This window comes from Mus pahari, chromosome 18 (assembly GCF_900095145.1).
Source record: "Mus pahari chromosome 18, PAHARI_EIJ_v1.1, whole genome shotgun sequence".
In the NCBI taxonomy this organism is placed as follows: Eukaryota; Metazoa; Chordata; class Mammalia; order Rodentia; family Muridae; genus Mus; species Mus pahari.
Window position 1 is genome coordinate 12,579,227 of NC_034607.1, and position 17,656 is coordinate 12,596,882.

The 17,656-nt window shown below is 40.2% G+C and overlaps 1 protein-coding gene across 1 annotated transcript in view; it reads left to right on the forward strand.

Annotated features, from left to right (window-relative positions):
* Positions 1 to 17,656, forward strand: part of Supt3h (SPT3 homolog, SAGA and STAGA complex component) — a 317,124-nt gene that overhangs the window by 195,377 nt on the left and 104,091 nt on the right. Inside the window, exons 4-6 of the mRNA XM_021217619.2 lie at positions 3,859 to 3,945; positions 6,437 to 6,527; positions 15,434 to 15,573. Of these exons, the coding sequence (XP_021073278.1) occupies positions 3,859 to 3,945; positions 6,437 to 6,527; positions 15,434 to 15,573 (318 nt within the window). The remainder of the gene's footprint in view (positions 1 to 3,858; positions 3,946 to 6,436; positions 6,528 to 15,433; positions 15,574 to 17,656) is intronic.

Sequence of the window (17,656 nt, forward strand, 5' to 3'; positions counted from 1 at the left end):
GAAGGAAGGAGAGTGTAGGACATGTGGGCCATGAAAGAGGAAAAGGGCCCTGGGGGCGGGAAAGTTATAAGTTATAAGGGGTAGCAGAGAGATGGGGGAAGGGGGGAGAGAAACACTGAAACACATTGTTCAAAGTGATAATGATATTTAATCCCTTGTATACAAATTTTTAAAATAAAATTATACTTAAATTTTAGAGTACACGATCTTTTGCACTGAAAATCTCAGGAGCATCTCTGATATCAGTGCCTTTCTTTTCATTAATGCAGCAGTTACCATGAGCGTCCACTCATGCATCTGAATTGCCAACATGCCAACCCGTGTCTCATACCATTAACAAAGATCACTTTCCTTGTGTTGGTATGCACTGGCAGAAATTTTAGTGGAGTAAGCCAGTGTGTAATATGTGTGTTCACGTGGATCGCTTTAGCTAGCTACTAAGTTCCTTTTCTTCCTTGCTAGAGAAGACATGAGAAGTTAGGAGAGATAATTCTAGAGCCTAGAACACATTAGTCCTAGGCAGGCCCAGAGCATAGTAACTAGACAGAGCCAGAGGCATTGGGAATCCTCATACTGAGGGTGGTAGGAAGTGGACCTTTAGCTGTGAGCAGTTAGAAAAGCCCATGGTGAGCTGGCTATGGTAGTGGCATGAGCTTTTAATCCCAGCATTCAGGAGGCAGAAGCAAGCAGATCTCTGAATTCAGGGCTAGCCTTGACAAAAGTAGGCCAACCAGGTGACATGAAGAGACCCTGTCTCTTTTTTTTTCTCCTCTTGAGCCCTCCACGACCCCCCTTGCCCCACCTCCCATCTGTCCTGATATCCTAATCCATTCCTCTTCCATTTCTCTTCTGAAAAGGGCAGGTCTCCCATGGATATCAACCAAACAGGGCTTATAAAGTTTCACTATGACTAGGCACCTTCCCTCTTGTTGTTTTATTAAGTCTGGACAAGGCAACCCAGTATGAGAAAAATGGTTTCCAAAACCAGGCAAGAGTAGGAGACAGCCCCTGCTCTCACTGTTAGAAGTCCTACACAGAAGACCAAACTATACACACATGCAAAGGGCCTAGGTCAGTCCCATGCAGACTCCCTCCCTGGTTGGTGGTTTAGTCTATGTGAGCCCCTATGAGCCCAGGTTATTTGATCTGTGGGTTTTCTTGTGGGGTCCTTCATCCTTCTGGATCCTTCAATTCCTCCTCTTCCACAGGATTCCTTGAGCTGAGACTGTGGGTCTCTGCATCTGTTTCCATCAGTTGTTAGGTGAAGCCTCTCTGATGACAATTGGGCTCGTCCCCAGTCTGAGTATGGCAGCGTGTCGTTAGGAATAATTTTCTATCCTAGGTCTCTGGGCCATCCAGCCTTGGTCCTGACCCTCCAGGCAATGTCAAGGGCACTCACTGCATAGGTATCAAGCTAGACCTGTCATTGGTTGGCCACTCAGACAATTTCTGTGCCACCTTTACCCCAGCACATCTTGTAGGCAGGACAAATTGTAGGTTGTAGGTTTGTGGCTGGGTTGGTGTCCCAGTCTCTCCACTGGAAATCTTTCTTGATTACAGAAGATGGCCAGTTCAGGCTTAGGATCACCCATTGCTAGGAGTCTTAGCTAGGGTCACCCTCATAGATCCCTGGGAGTTTCCATTGCCCTAGGTTTATAGCTTCCTGATTCTAGTTGTTTCTCCCTGTATTCTCTCCCTCCCTCTTCCCCCCCACCTAGCCCTCCTGTTCCATTCCTCCCCACCTCACTCCAGCCCTCATTCCATTTCCCCTTCCCAGGGAAATCCATCCAAGCATCCCTTGCTTGAGCCATCTTTGTCCCTTGGCTTTTTTGGGTATGGGAACTGTAGCCCAATTATCCTTTACTTTGCAGCTAATATCCTCTTATAAGTGAGTGCATACCATGTTTGTCTTTCTGGAGAACCTGTCTTAATTTTTTTAAATAAAAATAAAATCCAGTGATAAAATACAAAAATATTTTTTGCTTCTTATAACAAATGGTTTTGGAAAATGGTACAAAGTGTTGAGCTCTTCAGTCTTTATTATTTTGTTGTGTTTCTGGTTATTTCATTTGCAAATGTCATTTTAGAGAGTACTGTGGAGAGCTCTGGCTGTGGATATGGATGAACCATTGACTTACTGGGGAGTCTGTTAGAGGCACATTTTTCACCTGGTCCTTTGTTGGCATGAATATTCCTGGTGTCTATAGTGGTTTTCGTGTAGACACTACTTCTTCATCTGAAAATCATCAAACGTCTTTATAAGCTGTCTCCTAGTTCTCTGTATGTGTCCAGAGACATGGAGATGTGGCTCGTGTTCTCCACCCTGACTGAGTGCATCTGAGACTGTGATAGAAAGATTTTATTTGAAAAATTGATGTATAAACATTTCCCTGACATTCTAACCATTTTCAAGGGAAAGTATGTTCATGGTGAAAACTGCTAGGTTTCTTTGGGGCAAGATATATCATCTTTTCAACCCCCTCCTAAGGTTTCTTCTTAAATGGCTCACAGTTAAATTTCTATATTTAGATAGGATTCTGTTTATATACCAACTACCAGTATCCAGGAAATCCAGGGGGAAAGCCGACACAGGAGGAGTTGAGAGTTCTTTCTATAGTCTGCTCATTCAGAGACGATTTGAAGCTTATTTAGTTAGCAGAATGGTTTAAACATTCATGCAGAGGTCCTTCAGCACAAATGCACCATTTAATTTCAAATAATGAAGATGGCAGTGTGGCTTTGTTACAGACCACTCGGGAGCCTGTGTTATTTTACTCCAAAGAAGGCCCAGGCCCATGCTGGTGGCGGAGTGTCTCTCTCTCTCTCTCTCTCTCTCTCTCTCTCTCTCTCTCTCTCTCTCTCTCTCTCTCTCTCTCTCTCTCTCTCCCTCCCTCCCTCCCTCTCATATGTAAATGTGTTTATAATACTTAAGATGGGAGACTTGGTTCTGTGCAGTCAGCGCAGTTTGATCACATTTGGAAGAACTCACAGGCACATTTTTCTCACATGTGCTCCAGCATCTTGATTTTTTTCAGATGGACCTATTTTATGTTCCTCCAACTAATCAAAATAAGAAACTGAGTCTGCCTTTGCCAAAAACTAGAACTATCGTTTTTCACATTCTTTTATTTTCCAGGTCATTTTCAAGTAAGATTATGTTTCTAGGGCTTCTGAATTCCTGAAAACTCTCGGCTTTGCAGCTCTGAAGGCCCAGATGGACATTTCAGGGGATCTAGCTTTTCAGGGGCTGTGTTTTGCCTCGTGCATCCCAGATACAGTTCACTTTTGTGTTCATGTAATTAGTGTGGAAAGAAATTAATGCCGTCCAGTATTATGATTTATGGACTGAATCCTTTAGCCACTGAAGACTTGCCAAAGCGAAAAGTATTTTTTTTCCTTTGGATATTAGAAACAGCTTCTGTTTTTGTTGATCTTTAAAGTACTGAATGGGCCTATTTCACATCATACCAGCATGGGAGCTCAGATTAATAATATACTTATTCAACTAGTGATACTGAGCGAAACCATTGCACACATGGGTAGGAAGGATAAAATTTCATAAAATTATTTTCAGGTGTATTAATGTATTTCTGGAAGCCACATTTGACTTCTCTTTTGCATGAAAGAGATCAAGGAGTTCTGTTTATTGTATCTATTACAGGTGGGCGTATAAGCTAATTTAATTGCATTTTTTGGATATCTTAAAACACAGGGAGCTTTGCTTTAAGAAGCAGGAACATGATTGTTGGGTTAGCCCCAGATCTTTATTGTAGGAGGCTTACCTCTCTTGAGACATTGTGATTATACTATATATAATTTATATTACTGAGGCAATTTCCTGCATTTCCTTTGTTGTAGTTACAGCAAGCTGCAGAAGTCTCTCAGCTTCGAGGAGCAAGAGTGATCTCTGCTGAAGATCTTCTGTTCTTGATGAGAAAAGATAAGGTACTATGAAACAATTTCATTGCATTAATGTGAGACCTGATGCTTAATTGAGCTTGCATAAGGAAAGGATGGACCCTTGTTAGAGCTGTCAAATGAGAATCCTAACCATTGAAGCAGTAGTTAGCCTTCATGATTTACACAGCAAAATGCAGTCACTCCAAGAGTTGTTTGTTTTTCCTGTGAACATGGGAAACTGCATTGAGTTCCTTTCCCTTTCCCTGTCTTTGTTAGACACCGCCATTCCCCTCTCATTTCCTTGGGCACCAGCTTTGCGGCCTTCTTATAAATACTGCCTCTCTGAGTAACATATTCACTCTCCTCTCAGTTGGCACCTAAATACTAGTAGAATTTAGACTTTCACATAATCATTTTTAACTTGAAATGCAAAGTTTATTCTCTTCGCTGACTTATAAAAATAAGCAAATTAATGCAAGTAATTTAAAAACTATCTATTTTTTAATTAAAAACTGAATACTGGCTATTAAGACATTCATGCTGATTGATTTTTATATGTTTATTTTTGTCATAATTTCCATGAGTAGCTAGTTGAATAGATGCTATGCCACTTTACCTGTTTTAATCACCAACTATTAATATAAAGAATATGTAAATGAAAAGAAGTGAATCAATACCAAGAAGTTTGCAGTCTACTTGGAATGTATGTGATATGCTTAAAGCATTTAAGATGTGGCGAATGTTGTAGTTTGGATGACAGAAGGGGAAAGAGAGTTGGTGTAGGAAGGGTTATATCAAAAGTGAGGCTCCTGAGGCCTTTTGCAGTATAGACAAAAGGCCAGGAACCTGGCAGGATGCATGGTTTCTATGGTGGCTCTGGGCATGGCTGGGAAAGAGCACTTTATGGAGACAGCAAAGGAATTGTTGATTTGATTTGTTTTGCTTGGAGATCCTTAAGGGGAAGCAGGCATCAGGACCTGCAGTGGTGCTGTGCCCAAGGAGTCCTGAAGACTGCCCTGAAAAAACAGGGCCTTTGGCAAGGTTCCTTATGGGGGCAGCTGGGCAACAGCAGACTGCTCAGCTCTTCCCAGTTCATCTTGTCATAGAGAAGACATAGAAATGTACACACAGTCCATATTGGTGTTCCTTCCCCTTGTAGGGAGGGCAGCCATTTAAACCCTATAGAAACTTCAGGAATATGTGCCATTTGGTGGTGCATTTCTAGTATCCAGGATTCGTACCAGAATATATTGACTAACCAACAACATACTTGTAACAGAATAGTTGTTAGCTTTCTCATCTTTCTCAAATAATTTTCTTTATATTTTAAAGTATTTCAAAAATATTGTAAAGTAGCTTATATAAGACAAATACTAAACAGAATACAACTAAATAACAGGAGGAGTGAAAGCAAAGAGAAAAGAAAAAGAAAAGAAATGCAGTTGCCCGGCAGGGTGCCCTGTGACTGTCTTTAGCATTTAGAGTCTATAGTCAAGGGGTTCTAAGAGCTGCTGGGCTCTCTGCACCCTGGGAAGCAGCATCCCTGGCCTCTTCTGGATCAGACAGCAGGCAGATGTCACACTTGCCTGTGACAGAATCAGACTCAGAAGTTACTCTGCCTCCATCCCTGATGAGCTTTAGTCAGAAGGCTGAGTCTGCCTCCCCCGTCCCTGGATGAGAGAGCTGGCCAGATTTGTCTCCACTTCAGGCATGTCAAAGATATTGAGTAGTATTCATGTAAAAAAAAACAAAAAAACTTGGTAGAAGTGTTTTCACCACTCTTAGAAATCCAAGGCCTGCAGGTTGTGAACCAGAACTCATACATTTTAGGATTAGCACAGAATAAGCTACAAGGCTTTATTAGTCGCTTAAAATTGAGTGCTACTATCATTCTTTTCTAAATCCTGGAAGGCCATCATCACACCTAGCTGTCATTTGCAGGCTTTGAGTTGCCTGAAGACAGATTTCTCAGCTTATAGATACTTAATATAACTGTCCTATGAAAAGATTCTTGGGCCAGGTGTGATAATGCACACCCATTATTTTAGTACTGGGTAGGCAGAAGCAACAAGACCACAAGTTCAAGTTCACCCTGGGCTACACAGCAAAGTTTTGTCTCAAAAATTAAACATAAAAATGAATTGTTGAAAACTCCAAGTCTAGATGTTTATAAGTCTATTTTACATATTTTTTGCCTGCAAATATATACAAAATTCCAAAGCATAAGTACATTTGGCTTACCAAAGGCAATATGGTATTTATTGAAATCATCAAAAGGAATTTAAGATGTTTTTTTTAAATATACAAAACAATGTTATTTTGATCCTGGCAGGCCTGGATGGACTCATATAAAAACACATTTATACACACATTTTAGCTGTTTCTGTAGGGCCACATTTTCCACTTATACTTCAAGCTCACAACAGTTGAGTTTCTCTTGATCGTCAGGCACTACTCCATTGAATTTAATTCTTAAAGCAATTCGTTATCAGTAAAGAAAAATGTGTGATAAACCTCTTACTTTATATTTTAATAGAAAAAACTTAGAAGACTTCTAAAGTACATGTTTATCCGAGACTACAAGTCAAAGATCATCAAAGGCATTGAGGAGGATGACCTCCTGGAAGGTAAGTAGGCAGGTCGCTCACCTAAAGGTGGAACACCAGCACCCGAGACCTGTCAGGAGGTCTTCCTGTGTATTGTCCCTACACCCTGGCTCAAGTACTTCCTTGCTGGCAAGTTAACCTTGTCATTTGCTCTTCTGGAACCTTATAGAGCTCAAGACTCTCAGCTCCATCTTTCATAGTGTGCACTGCTTTCTGCCAGGTCTAGTACAGTCCAAGGTTCAGCACAGAGAGAGGCAGACCTGAAGAACTGAGAACTCTGCAGACCCCTTGAGGAAGTTATTTGGAACAGAACATGTGGAAGTTCATACCTAGACCTTATGTAAAAAGAAGTGGCAATCCTGGCAACAAACTGAAGACTGGGCAATCCATTGTATAGCAATAAGCAAAAGAGTGGCTAGCTTGATGTTTAACAGAGGAGACAGAGAAATAGCTAAGAACAGCCCTCTTGAGGCCACAGCAAAGCAAAGGGGTCAACAATAGTACACTAAAATGTCGAGCATTTTATTGCCAAGAATGTTATGAAAAACAGTAGCTCTGGGACTAGGAGCATTTCCTGCTGTGGCAGAGGACCTGAGTTTGGGTCCTATCATTCATAAGTCCAGATCCAGGAAATCCAGTGCCTCTGGCCTCCCAGGCCACCTATGCTCACATGCACATTCCCACACACAGACACATGCAAACCTACATATAACTTAAAATAATAAAACTAAATCTTTAAAAACAAAACAAAACAGAAGAGTAGCTTGCCGTTATTGGAAATTCGTAGCCATGCCTGGTAGTGAGAGTCAGACCAGCTAGAAGCTTGCTGGCAATCTCGAAAAGTGAAAGCAAAGGCAACGAAGAGCTGGACCTAGAAGAGAAGGAACATGTAAGTCTGCACCGTGGAGGGGTGAGAGACATCAGAGGCTCACTCTAAAGAGATCCATGGGCCCAGTCAAGCCAATGCACTGAACAAAGAAGCAAGCAAGACAAGCCCACCAAAAGGAAGAAGTATTTGCCTGAGTTACTGTGGCATATCATTTAAAATGTCCATTTTCAACAACAACAAAATTCTAGACATGTAAAGACACAGGTAGATATGATCTATAAAAAAGACAAGAAAAGTAGACAACAGAAATTGCCTACTAGAATCCAGATGTTGGATTTAGCAGGCAAAAACTTCAAAGTAACGATTGTACCATGTTCAAATAAATAAAGGAAATTGTATTCAGAGAAGAACAGGTAAGTATGAAAATCATGCCTCACAAAATGTACAGTATCAACAAACATTAATTTTTTTAAATGATTATAATGGAGTTTAAATGTACATATGCTCAGAAGGCAGCACCACCAAGTATGATGACCCAAGTCCAACTGCGGGAACCCACATGTAGCCGCTATCCTCTAACAAAAATGCCACGGCATGCGGATGTATACACACACACACACACACACACACACACACACGCACACACACACATTAATTACTCAAGAACAACAAGGAAGATGAAAGTTATCACAACAGAAACTTTGACTCGGCAGAAGACCCAATGAAATTGCATTAACTTGATATAATCTAAAGAATGATGAAAACTAGGAACATAGACAGTGCTTTGGAGAAGTGTAGGGCACCATTAAGTGTATCAGCATTTTCATAACTCAGAAGAGAATGATTGTACACTCCACGTATACATTAGTGTAATGTATCAGAAGGTATATGCACTACACTAATACATCAGGGTAATGTATCAGAAGAGAAGGAGAGGGGAAAGAGGGAGGGGATCAGAAAGTGTATTCAAATAAATCATGATTAAAAATTTACCAGATTTAAGAAAATTGTAAATAGTTATCCATGTACCTTAACAAACTTAAAAACTCCATTAGGATAAACTCAAAATTATCTATACTGTTACATGCTGTAATATAGACAGAGATAATTATGACAGCCATCAGACAGGGTGTCTGTGGACCTTTGGGAAGTTGTTAGGTCAGAGAAGGAGAATCTTCATAGATGTGATCAGTGTACTTCTAAAGAGACACCAAAAACTCACATCCTACTATTCAAAGAGGACTTTACTAGATCTCAGCTCTGCTTTGACTTTGGCTGCCCGGCCTAAGAACTCTGAGAAGTAAACGATTGTAGTTTAGGCCTCCCGGTCTGCAGTGTATTTATAGTAGCTTACACTGACCAAGAAAACCCAGAAGGAAGCAGACTTACAGGGAAAGATTGGAGTCTTCCTTCCCCGGAATCAAGGTGACAATGAGAATATGCACTTGTTCCTCTTCTGTGCAGTATTGGATAAAAGATTTTAGCTTGGTGTTTAGGCAGGAAAACAAGTGAAATCGTTAGATTAGAAAGGATCACATGTATGTATTTAACTTAGTAAAGGCAGCATATAGCTATGTGTGTATTTAAAATCCTCTCTGTAGTCTCAAATTATCTTAATTCACTAAAACTGTTGCAGTTAGTGGACACATTTGTGAGTTCTCAGAATGCAAGATAAATATGTAAACAAAACAAGTAGGTAGACTTTCCTTATACTCAAGAGAAACAACTCAAAGACTATGAGGAAGCCATGTATAACAACAACAGAAAAGAAACAATTTTGCAATAAATTTTACCACTGACTTACAAGATTTCTACACAGAAACTACTAATTGCTGTTGAGGGGATGTGAATGGGGAGGGGACTGAGGAATAGAAATGCAGCCAGCATTCATAGCTAAAACACTTGGCACTGTTAAGGCAATAGCCAGCCTCACCTGGAGCTATACATCACATCAGCTTTTTATTGAAATGAACAGACTGACTCTGTCATTCATGTGGAGATGTCAGATTCCAAAGGAAAAAAGATCCATTTTTTATTATACATGACCAAGAAGAGTCAGAACATCTGAATAAAACTACTGTAAATCACCATAGTACACACAAGCTATGGTGGACAGAAGGACGGCTACATGCTAGTCAGTGGGCGATCAGGACTCCTTCAACTAGAGACATTGTAACAGCTAGAAATCTACATAGAAAGGAAATAATTTGATCCCTACTTACTTCAGTATGCCCCTTTCCAAGACAGACAAAAGAACAAAAAACCTTAGTACAGATTATTGAGAGCTCACTATAACAACACAAAATTCAAGTCTTTTTCCTGTTTTTACTATATCTTTATTTTCTTGTTTTCTGTATGCATGTATGGGGTGTATTCCATGGTGAGTGCATGAGTAGAAGACAGAAGATAGTTTGCAGGAATTGATTCTTTCCCTCCACTCTGTGGGTCCTGGGGTCAGGTGTGACGGCAGGCATTTTAACCTACTGCGTCATCTCTCTGGCCTTCAGAAGAGAAAGTTTTTAAAAGAAGGCAGGAGTAAGTGTTGGCAGCCCATGTAAAGACAGAATTGTGAGCACAGGACACAGAAGCACAGCAGCAAACAATTCAGTTAGCATTGATCAAGTTTAAAGCCATTGTGCTTCAAAGAATGAGCAGCAAGAAAAAAACAACTCAAAAATCTTACATACATGTCTTTACCAAGGAATTTGTAACCTAAATGTTTAAAGTATTCTTCAATTCCATAATAAAGACAATAATGCAGCTCTAAAATGAATAAGAGATAACCTTGCCGTAGAACTAAAGCACTAACTACAAGATGCCAGAAAAGATGGTCACTAGCCTGGGCCATAGTACAAATGCAAATCAGAACCGCCCTACTACCAGGGAATCTGGGATTAGACAGGTGAAGGCAAATGGTGCTGAGCATGTGGAGAGATCTAGCGTATGTTGCTAGGAGGAAGATAAAATGGTACAGGCACTTCAGAAAATATCCCGGAAGTTTCTCAAAAAGATTAACAGAGTGAACCAGCCATTCACCACCCAGTAAAGAAATGAAGAAGGATGTTCACACTACATAACAGAAAGCTAGAGTCATCCCAATATCTGCCAACATATAAAGGCATAAATAAATGCATTTTTGTATTTTGTATGTATTCAAGAAGTATTTAGGGCAATAAAGTGGAATTGACTACTGTCATGCAGATCTCAGATTGACAAGTATCGAGAGAGGCAGAACAGAGAGTAGTGTTCGCCTGGAGCTAGAAACAGAGGGGTGCACTAGGGACTCATCTAAAATACTCTGTCAAACCTCTTAAGGTTTCTGTATGACATTGTCATCTGCAAAAGTTACTATATTCTTAGACAGACTATCAAACTAAAACCAAAAGGAATCTCTCTCTCTCTCTCTCTCTCTCTCTCTCTCTCTCTCTCACACACACACACACACACACACACACACACACACACACATACACACACACACACATCTCATAATGTTTAAACAAATCTATTATTTTCTATGGACTTCACTTCTAGAATTCTCCAGCATTAATTTTATTGGATTCTGGCTTCTGCTTGAATCTTTTGTCAAAAGAGTTAACTGCTATATTAAGATCTATGTCCAGACTCTACCCTGAAATGATGATGTATTAATTTCTTAGCAATCCCTTGTTTAAAGCTGCATAATTTAGGCAAAGATGGACTAAATTTTACTCCTATCTTTCTTAAGGAAAAAAAACATGATATTTTAAATTAGCAGGCACATAATTATGAAAAGTTTTCTATAATTATTATAAGCAAATTTTTATTCTAAAGCTTTATTAACATATTTATAGTAAGCAGCAGATCATCATATAATACTTGAGTCATCTTTATTTGGTATAACCATCATTATTCTAATGAAAAATATTTTAGTTTTTTTCTCACTCCCTAATTCTCACTGATATCCTGTTCATCAATCCATATTAACCACTAACTAACATTTAATAACTCCTTTATGATCCCTTGCAGTAACTGTCTGAGTTATGGTTTGCTTAGGGGTGTAGCTCTGTCGTAGAGCTCATGTTACTGTGCCTGTGCCAGGGTCTTACTTCAATACAACTAAACAAATATATTAATACATATTGTCACAGTTTTCTCTTTTGTGTGGGTGTATGTACATGTGTGTGTTGAGTACAGGCACCTACATGTCATGGCACATGTGTAGAGGTCGAAGGACAACCTGGAGTACCAGTCCTTTCCCTATTTCCAGCTTATTCACTGGTGCATGCCTCAGACTAGCTGGTATGTATATTTCTGGAGACTGCCCTGCCTCAGCCTCCCGTCTCCTGGTAGAGCTGTACTGAGCACTGTGACTTGAGATGCTCACACATTGCACCCAGCTTTGATGTAGGTTCTGGGGATCCAAACTCAGGCCATCAGGCTTCCATGGCGAGCACCTTACCCACACAGCCATATCCCCAGCCCTTATGTTTTTATCTTAAGAGAAAAGAGTAAAGCCATGCTTTCAAGGAATGCAGCGAGAGCAGTAAAGGAGGACGGCTGATGCCTTTGACATGTGCACATAGGTCCAGACAGTCACACCACACACGTGGACTAGTACACCATGTACACATGCAATTCATATCCCCAAAATGAAAGAAATGCAAGACTTGAAGTAATAGAAATAGAAAACGGAAAAGCAATGATAGAATAGAAAAGAACATTACAATTTCAGTGGACAAAGAGAAGAAATGGTAGGTTTATCAACATGTATGACTTAATTTTTTAAAAAAACAGAAGGAATAAAGATCACAAATATCAACAAAAAGATAAATGGGAAGGTCACAAAGTCTAGTGCCCAGTAAGTGTTTGATGGATGTGTATGTAAATGTGAAGAAAACAAGATAATATAGCATTACTCATAGAATTCTGTATTAAAACCCTAAAAGAATAAAGAAGATTATATACTGTTTGTTATTGTTATTAACCTGTGGGTGACAACCCCTTTGCAGGGGCAAATGACCTTTTCAGAGAAGTCACATATCCAATATCCTTATTTCAAATAGTTATACTATAATTCATAACAGTGGCAAAATTATAGTGATGAAGTACCAACAAAATGATTTTATGGTTTGGAGTCGCTACCACATGACCCTATTAATAGGTGACCCTATTAAAGGGTCATTGCACTGGGTAGATTGAGAACCACTAGTTTAGTGTAACACACCTGTAACAGCTAAATAATAAACTAGCAAAATATCAGAGTATGTATGCTTAGATCGTACTTCCTTAGAGTGGAATGTCAATGGTAGCATTTCTTCTGTTCACTGTGTCCACAGACTACTTTAAAAAAAAAAAAAAAAGTGAAATTTGTTAGATAGTTTGCTTTTACACTTGAACTAACAGTGGATAGCTTACAGGGTTCATGTCACTAATCTTTAATTTTAAATGAGTAATAACCCCCACCTTAACTACTTAGGAAGCATATTACTAAATATGTGGGATCAACATAACCATCCTAAGACTGGGGTAAGCATCTCAGTCCTTCTCATAGTCGCCTGCAGGGCTCAAGAAAAACAGTCCTTGGAATTAAAATAGGGAACATTTTATTAACATTGACTACAGGGGTGGATTAAATTAGGAGTAAATACAATAAGAAAGGACAACAGAGTTGAAACATTAAATACATCAGTTCAACCAAAATTACTGAATTCATGGTCCTTTGGGTATAATTGCAATAATGTTTTCTTGGAATGAATCATACAGAGATATCATAGCTTCCCTGTGGAGCAAGGAATGTCCATATGTAGCTTGAGAAAGGATGAAATCAAAGAATACGTGTATATTTCAATCCTGTGGTGTCACTGAGGACTCTGTGTATCAGTGACTGACACAAAGTACAAAGTCTGAGACATGGAGATTCATGGTATGCCATAGTCCAAGTTAGCAGGAAAATGTAGGTATTAGTGGTAATGTACACATGTTTTATTAAAAACACTAAATATAAACATACAGAATTTACTGTATGCAAAACAAATTCTGGGTGCATAAGTATGAAAATCAAAAGGAAGGAAACTAAATCTGAAAAGAAGACTTGAAGATTGGCAGTTTCCACTCTGTGGAGGTCGAGAGGAGTCAGACAGAAGGTAAAGTTAATAATATAACATTTTTAGATTATGGCAAAAGATGCTCTGCAGTGGACAGGCAGACAGCAGTGGGGTAATAGGAAGAGTCCTTGTTAGATAAACATAGATGGTAAAGAGATGCTGCAGTTCCCTGTTGGCTATGGGTTAACTGTACAATATTCACTTTAGATTCATTGACTTTCCCCTGGAGTTCTGAGGACAAATGTGGAGAAAACAGGCTCAGAATTTCTTTTTTTCCTTTTTTCAAAAGATTTTTTTTATTGAATATTTTCTTTATTTACATTTCAAATGTTATCCCCTTTCCAGGTCTCCCCTCCAGAAACCCCTATCCCACCCCCACCCCTTCCTCTATGAGGGTGCTCCCCACCCACCCACCCCATTCCCACCTTCCTGCCCTGGCATTCCCCTCCACTGGGTTTCAGACTCACACAGGCCCAAGGGCTGCTCCTCCCACTGATGTCCAACAAGGCCACCCTCTGCCACATAGTTGACTGGACAGGCTCAGAATTTCTTTGATGAAACTTGAAGTGCCTGTACCATTTCCACTCTTGGAAATGCATACCCTGAGGACAGAGCACACCTATGAATGGCTGCCACTTACAGCATTTCCCCAGTGCAAACACTGATATAACATGTCTGCCCATCTACAGATGAGGGACTAAAAACCATGTTAGTAGATACTATAAGACGTAGATGGTTATGCAGGCCTTCCAGAAGAATCAGATCTTTCTCTGTCCTCAGTGAGGAAACATGGGCAGAAGGGAGGGTAAAAGAATCTTTCTTCATAAAGAAAGGCTATAAGAGCTACTTTTAAAGGAAAATGAATTAAATACATATATAAAGGAATTTATTGTAAATATGTGAGCACAGAGAAGTGTATGGTGGTTACATACAGGAGAACCATTGTGAATTGTATCTTAAGTTGAGGATTGGTGGATAACATAAAGAGAGAGAAGAGAAGGGGGAGGGAAGGACAGCAAAGGAGAAAGCAGTACATATCATATTTTTGGTGTGTGTATTTTTGTTCCCCCCCACACACACACACACGGCATTGGGGATTGCCCCAGAGTCTTGCACATGAATCACAAACATACTATCACTCAACTACATCTCCAGCCCTTACTGTGGTCATATGTGTTTATTAAAATTTTTATTTCAGAAGAAAACAACTCATTCTGTGCGTGCTGACATAGGTGCTGAAGCCCTTGTTCTTTTAACTTTAATGGCCCTACCAAAAAACTGTCAAAGTTTGAAAGAAATGCATTCAAGTTTCTTTTATTAATTACATTTCTTAATAAGTTTCCATCTGTAGTATTTGGGCTTTTGTTTATTTGTATGTTTGTTTGTTATCTCTAGTCTATAGAAGAATATCCCTCTTAGTCTTCCTCTTTTATCAGATAATATTCCAGGCTGTAGCAGTTTTGGTCAAGGACTTTATTTTTCAACACTAGGAGCTGTGGAATTTGCCTTCTTTGCTTGAATTTACCAAGCGCCCCCTCTTTTCCCTGCTTGTGTTTTATTTCTCTTGTAAGTACTATGTAGCCGTATTCTTAGCCAAACCTGAGAGCCCCTCTTACTTTCGTAAGGGATTCAGTCAGCCATTTCACACTTACTATGGTAATTAATAAGTGATTTGAAGAGTAGGGCAGTGGTGGCTCACGCCTTTAATCCCAGCACTCGGGAGGCAGAGGCAGGTGAGTTTCTGATCTCTGAGTTCGAGGCCAGCCTGGTCTACAGAGTGAGTTCCAGGACAGCCAAGGATACACAGAGAAACCCTGTCTCGGGAAAAAAAAAAAAAGGTGATTCGATTTGATTCTTTGTTCTGTGGTATTGGTGATTACTTCCTGTAGACGAGTTCTCTCTATAAAGAAGGCTCTGAGTGGATGTCACATGCAGTGTTTGCAGTGCTGGTTGGTGCTGACGAACCCTGCTCAGTGCACTTGTGCTTTGTCTCCTTCCTAATCCTCCTGAAGAAAAACTGAGTGGCAGCAGCGGTACAAACAAGAGACAGAAGATCGCTCAGGACTTGATCAACTCTATTGACCAGACAGGAGAGCTGCTGGCAATGTTTGAAGACAACGAGCTTGATGATGTCAAACAGGAGAGAATGGAGGTATGCACGCTCTTGTGTCGTTCTTATGTTTCGTAGCGGGTCTCTGCCCAGCACCCTGCTGCCTGCCGCTCTCACTTCATGTCCAGTGTCTTTGACTGTAGCCTCAAGTGCCCATGGCAGTGCCTTTGTCTGCAGCAAGGCCTGGCAAGGGAGGAAGTTTTGCCTCCACACTTGACTTTGAGAAACATTCTGCGTTTTCATTCTGTGTTTTCTTCTTTGGAAATGACAGGCATTCCTTACTCTGGATCTGACATTTGCTGATGTACTTTATTCCGTTCAGACCGCTTTAGATTAATTTTTTTTTTTTAATTCCAAATTATCCAGTTGCCTCTGGAACAAAGGTAATTCTTAGCGCTTTTGTCTCAGCACCCAGAGTGAAGAGCTGCCTTTCAGATTGCTGTTGGCAGCCTGTGGTTAGCCTTTCCGGCTAAGGTGCTGTCCAGGGAAGCTATATGCTTTATATCACTGTCATAGAACGCAAGTAACATATTTGCATTCCCTATACATGTTCTCACAATGAATATAAAAATTGTATGTCTTGTGTTTACTTTAGCTATCTATACTTTACATAACTGTTTCTTTCAATATACTCTAGGAAAAAATCAAAGTAATGATTGACTTCACTTGAGTGCCTTCCAACATACATGGCAGTATTCTTAGTTCTTACTGCAACTATTCTACTTTCACATTCAAAAAGGAATCTCAGTTTCCCCTCTCTTTAAATTGGGCAAGAGGTAATTCCAGAATTCCAAGGGAGTTTCTAAATGCCTATTGCATTGTGGTCCCTATGCATGCTAAACTGGGTAATTATTTCACATTAAATTTTGGAAGGAGCCCAGTTGACATCTATGCATTGTAAATTTTAACAACATTCTTTAAAGAATTAGCATGCCTAGATCCTGAACTGTGATCTAAAGGCAGTAGTCTCTTAGGTATCAATTACCTTAGAAAAGTGTGGTTATCTTGCTTTGAGGCAACTGCAAATGGTTTTACTTCAACTTTGCCATGGGCCAAAAATATGCTAAGTTGTCTAAAGCAGATGATAAGCATATATTTCTGAAGTCATTATGTCCTCAACAGGATACGATTTTGTAGGGCATGGTTTCACTTATGGTGTTGCTTAGCGAGAAAAGTGTTTGTGCTTAGTCTTTACTATTTCATGTCATGAGATGTGTGTGGAGGGAGCCCGTAAGGGAGGTCTCTACAGCATTATAGGTAAAATCTGAGCACCTGACTTTTCAGTTTCACTGGGGCAGATCTCTGCTAAACAGTCAGCCCACAGTTGAGGAAGAGAATCAAGGTGCTGAAACACCCGGCTCTAAATAGCAGAGGAGAGCTGGAAGAATGTTGGAACAGTAAAGTCAGCTAAGTCTCCAGAGCAGGAACAGCCCCATGCGCACACATCTGAACCACTGTCCGCTACTGTATTATATACTGTACAGTGTTAATGAGGATAAGGAAATATCAGCAAAACTTGTCAAGAACACGTAGAGCAAAAGTCATCCTTATCTGTACAGCAAGCCCGAAGTTGATGGTTTCTTCAAGCCCACAGCATCCTAAAATCTTCTTCTGCCAAGATGACAAGTAGTTTCCATATTTTACTCAATCAAATGGCATAGTTGAAATGAATAAAAAATGATAGACTTGTAGACATAACTGCAGACAGTACAAGTAGAAAGGGGAGCCATTAAGAGCAGAGGCCTTGCCTGCTTCTAATTTGACAGGTTAGGGTTTCAAGAGTAACCGCAGCTGTGGCAGTCCATATGAAACCACTTTGGACTCACAGACTGCAATCTCTGGCTTTTAAAGTGCAGTCGAATAATCAGCCTCGGCATCATTCCGTGATTGAATTTTCCTCTAAGCATCACTTATGCTTGCAGAAATTGTGCCCTACCTTCTCTCCTACAATGGAGGAAATGGTGTAGACCCACCAGTGGAGTTGCACTAGGACAGGCTTTCTTGTCTCCCCTCCCCCCTTGCCTGTGTGAGCTAGTGCGCTCTCTCTCTCTCTCTCTCTCTCTCTCTCTCTCTCTCTCTCTCTCTCTCTCTGGGGGGGAGAGGGGGTAAATAGTCACGGGAGTCT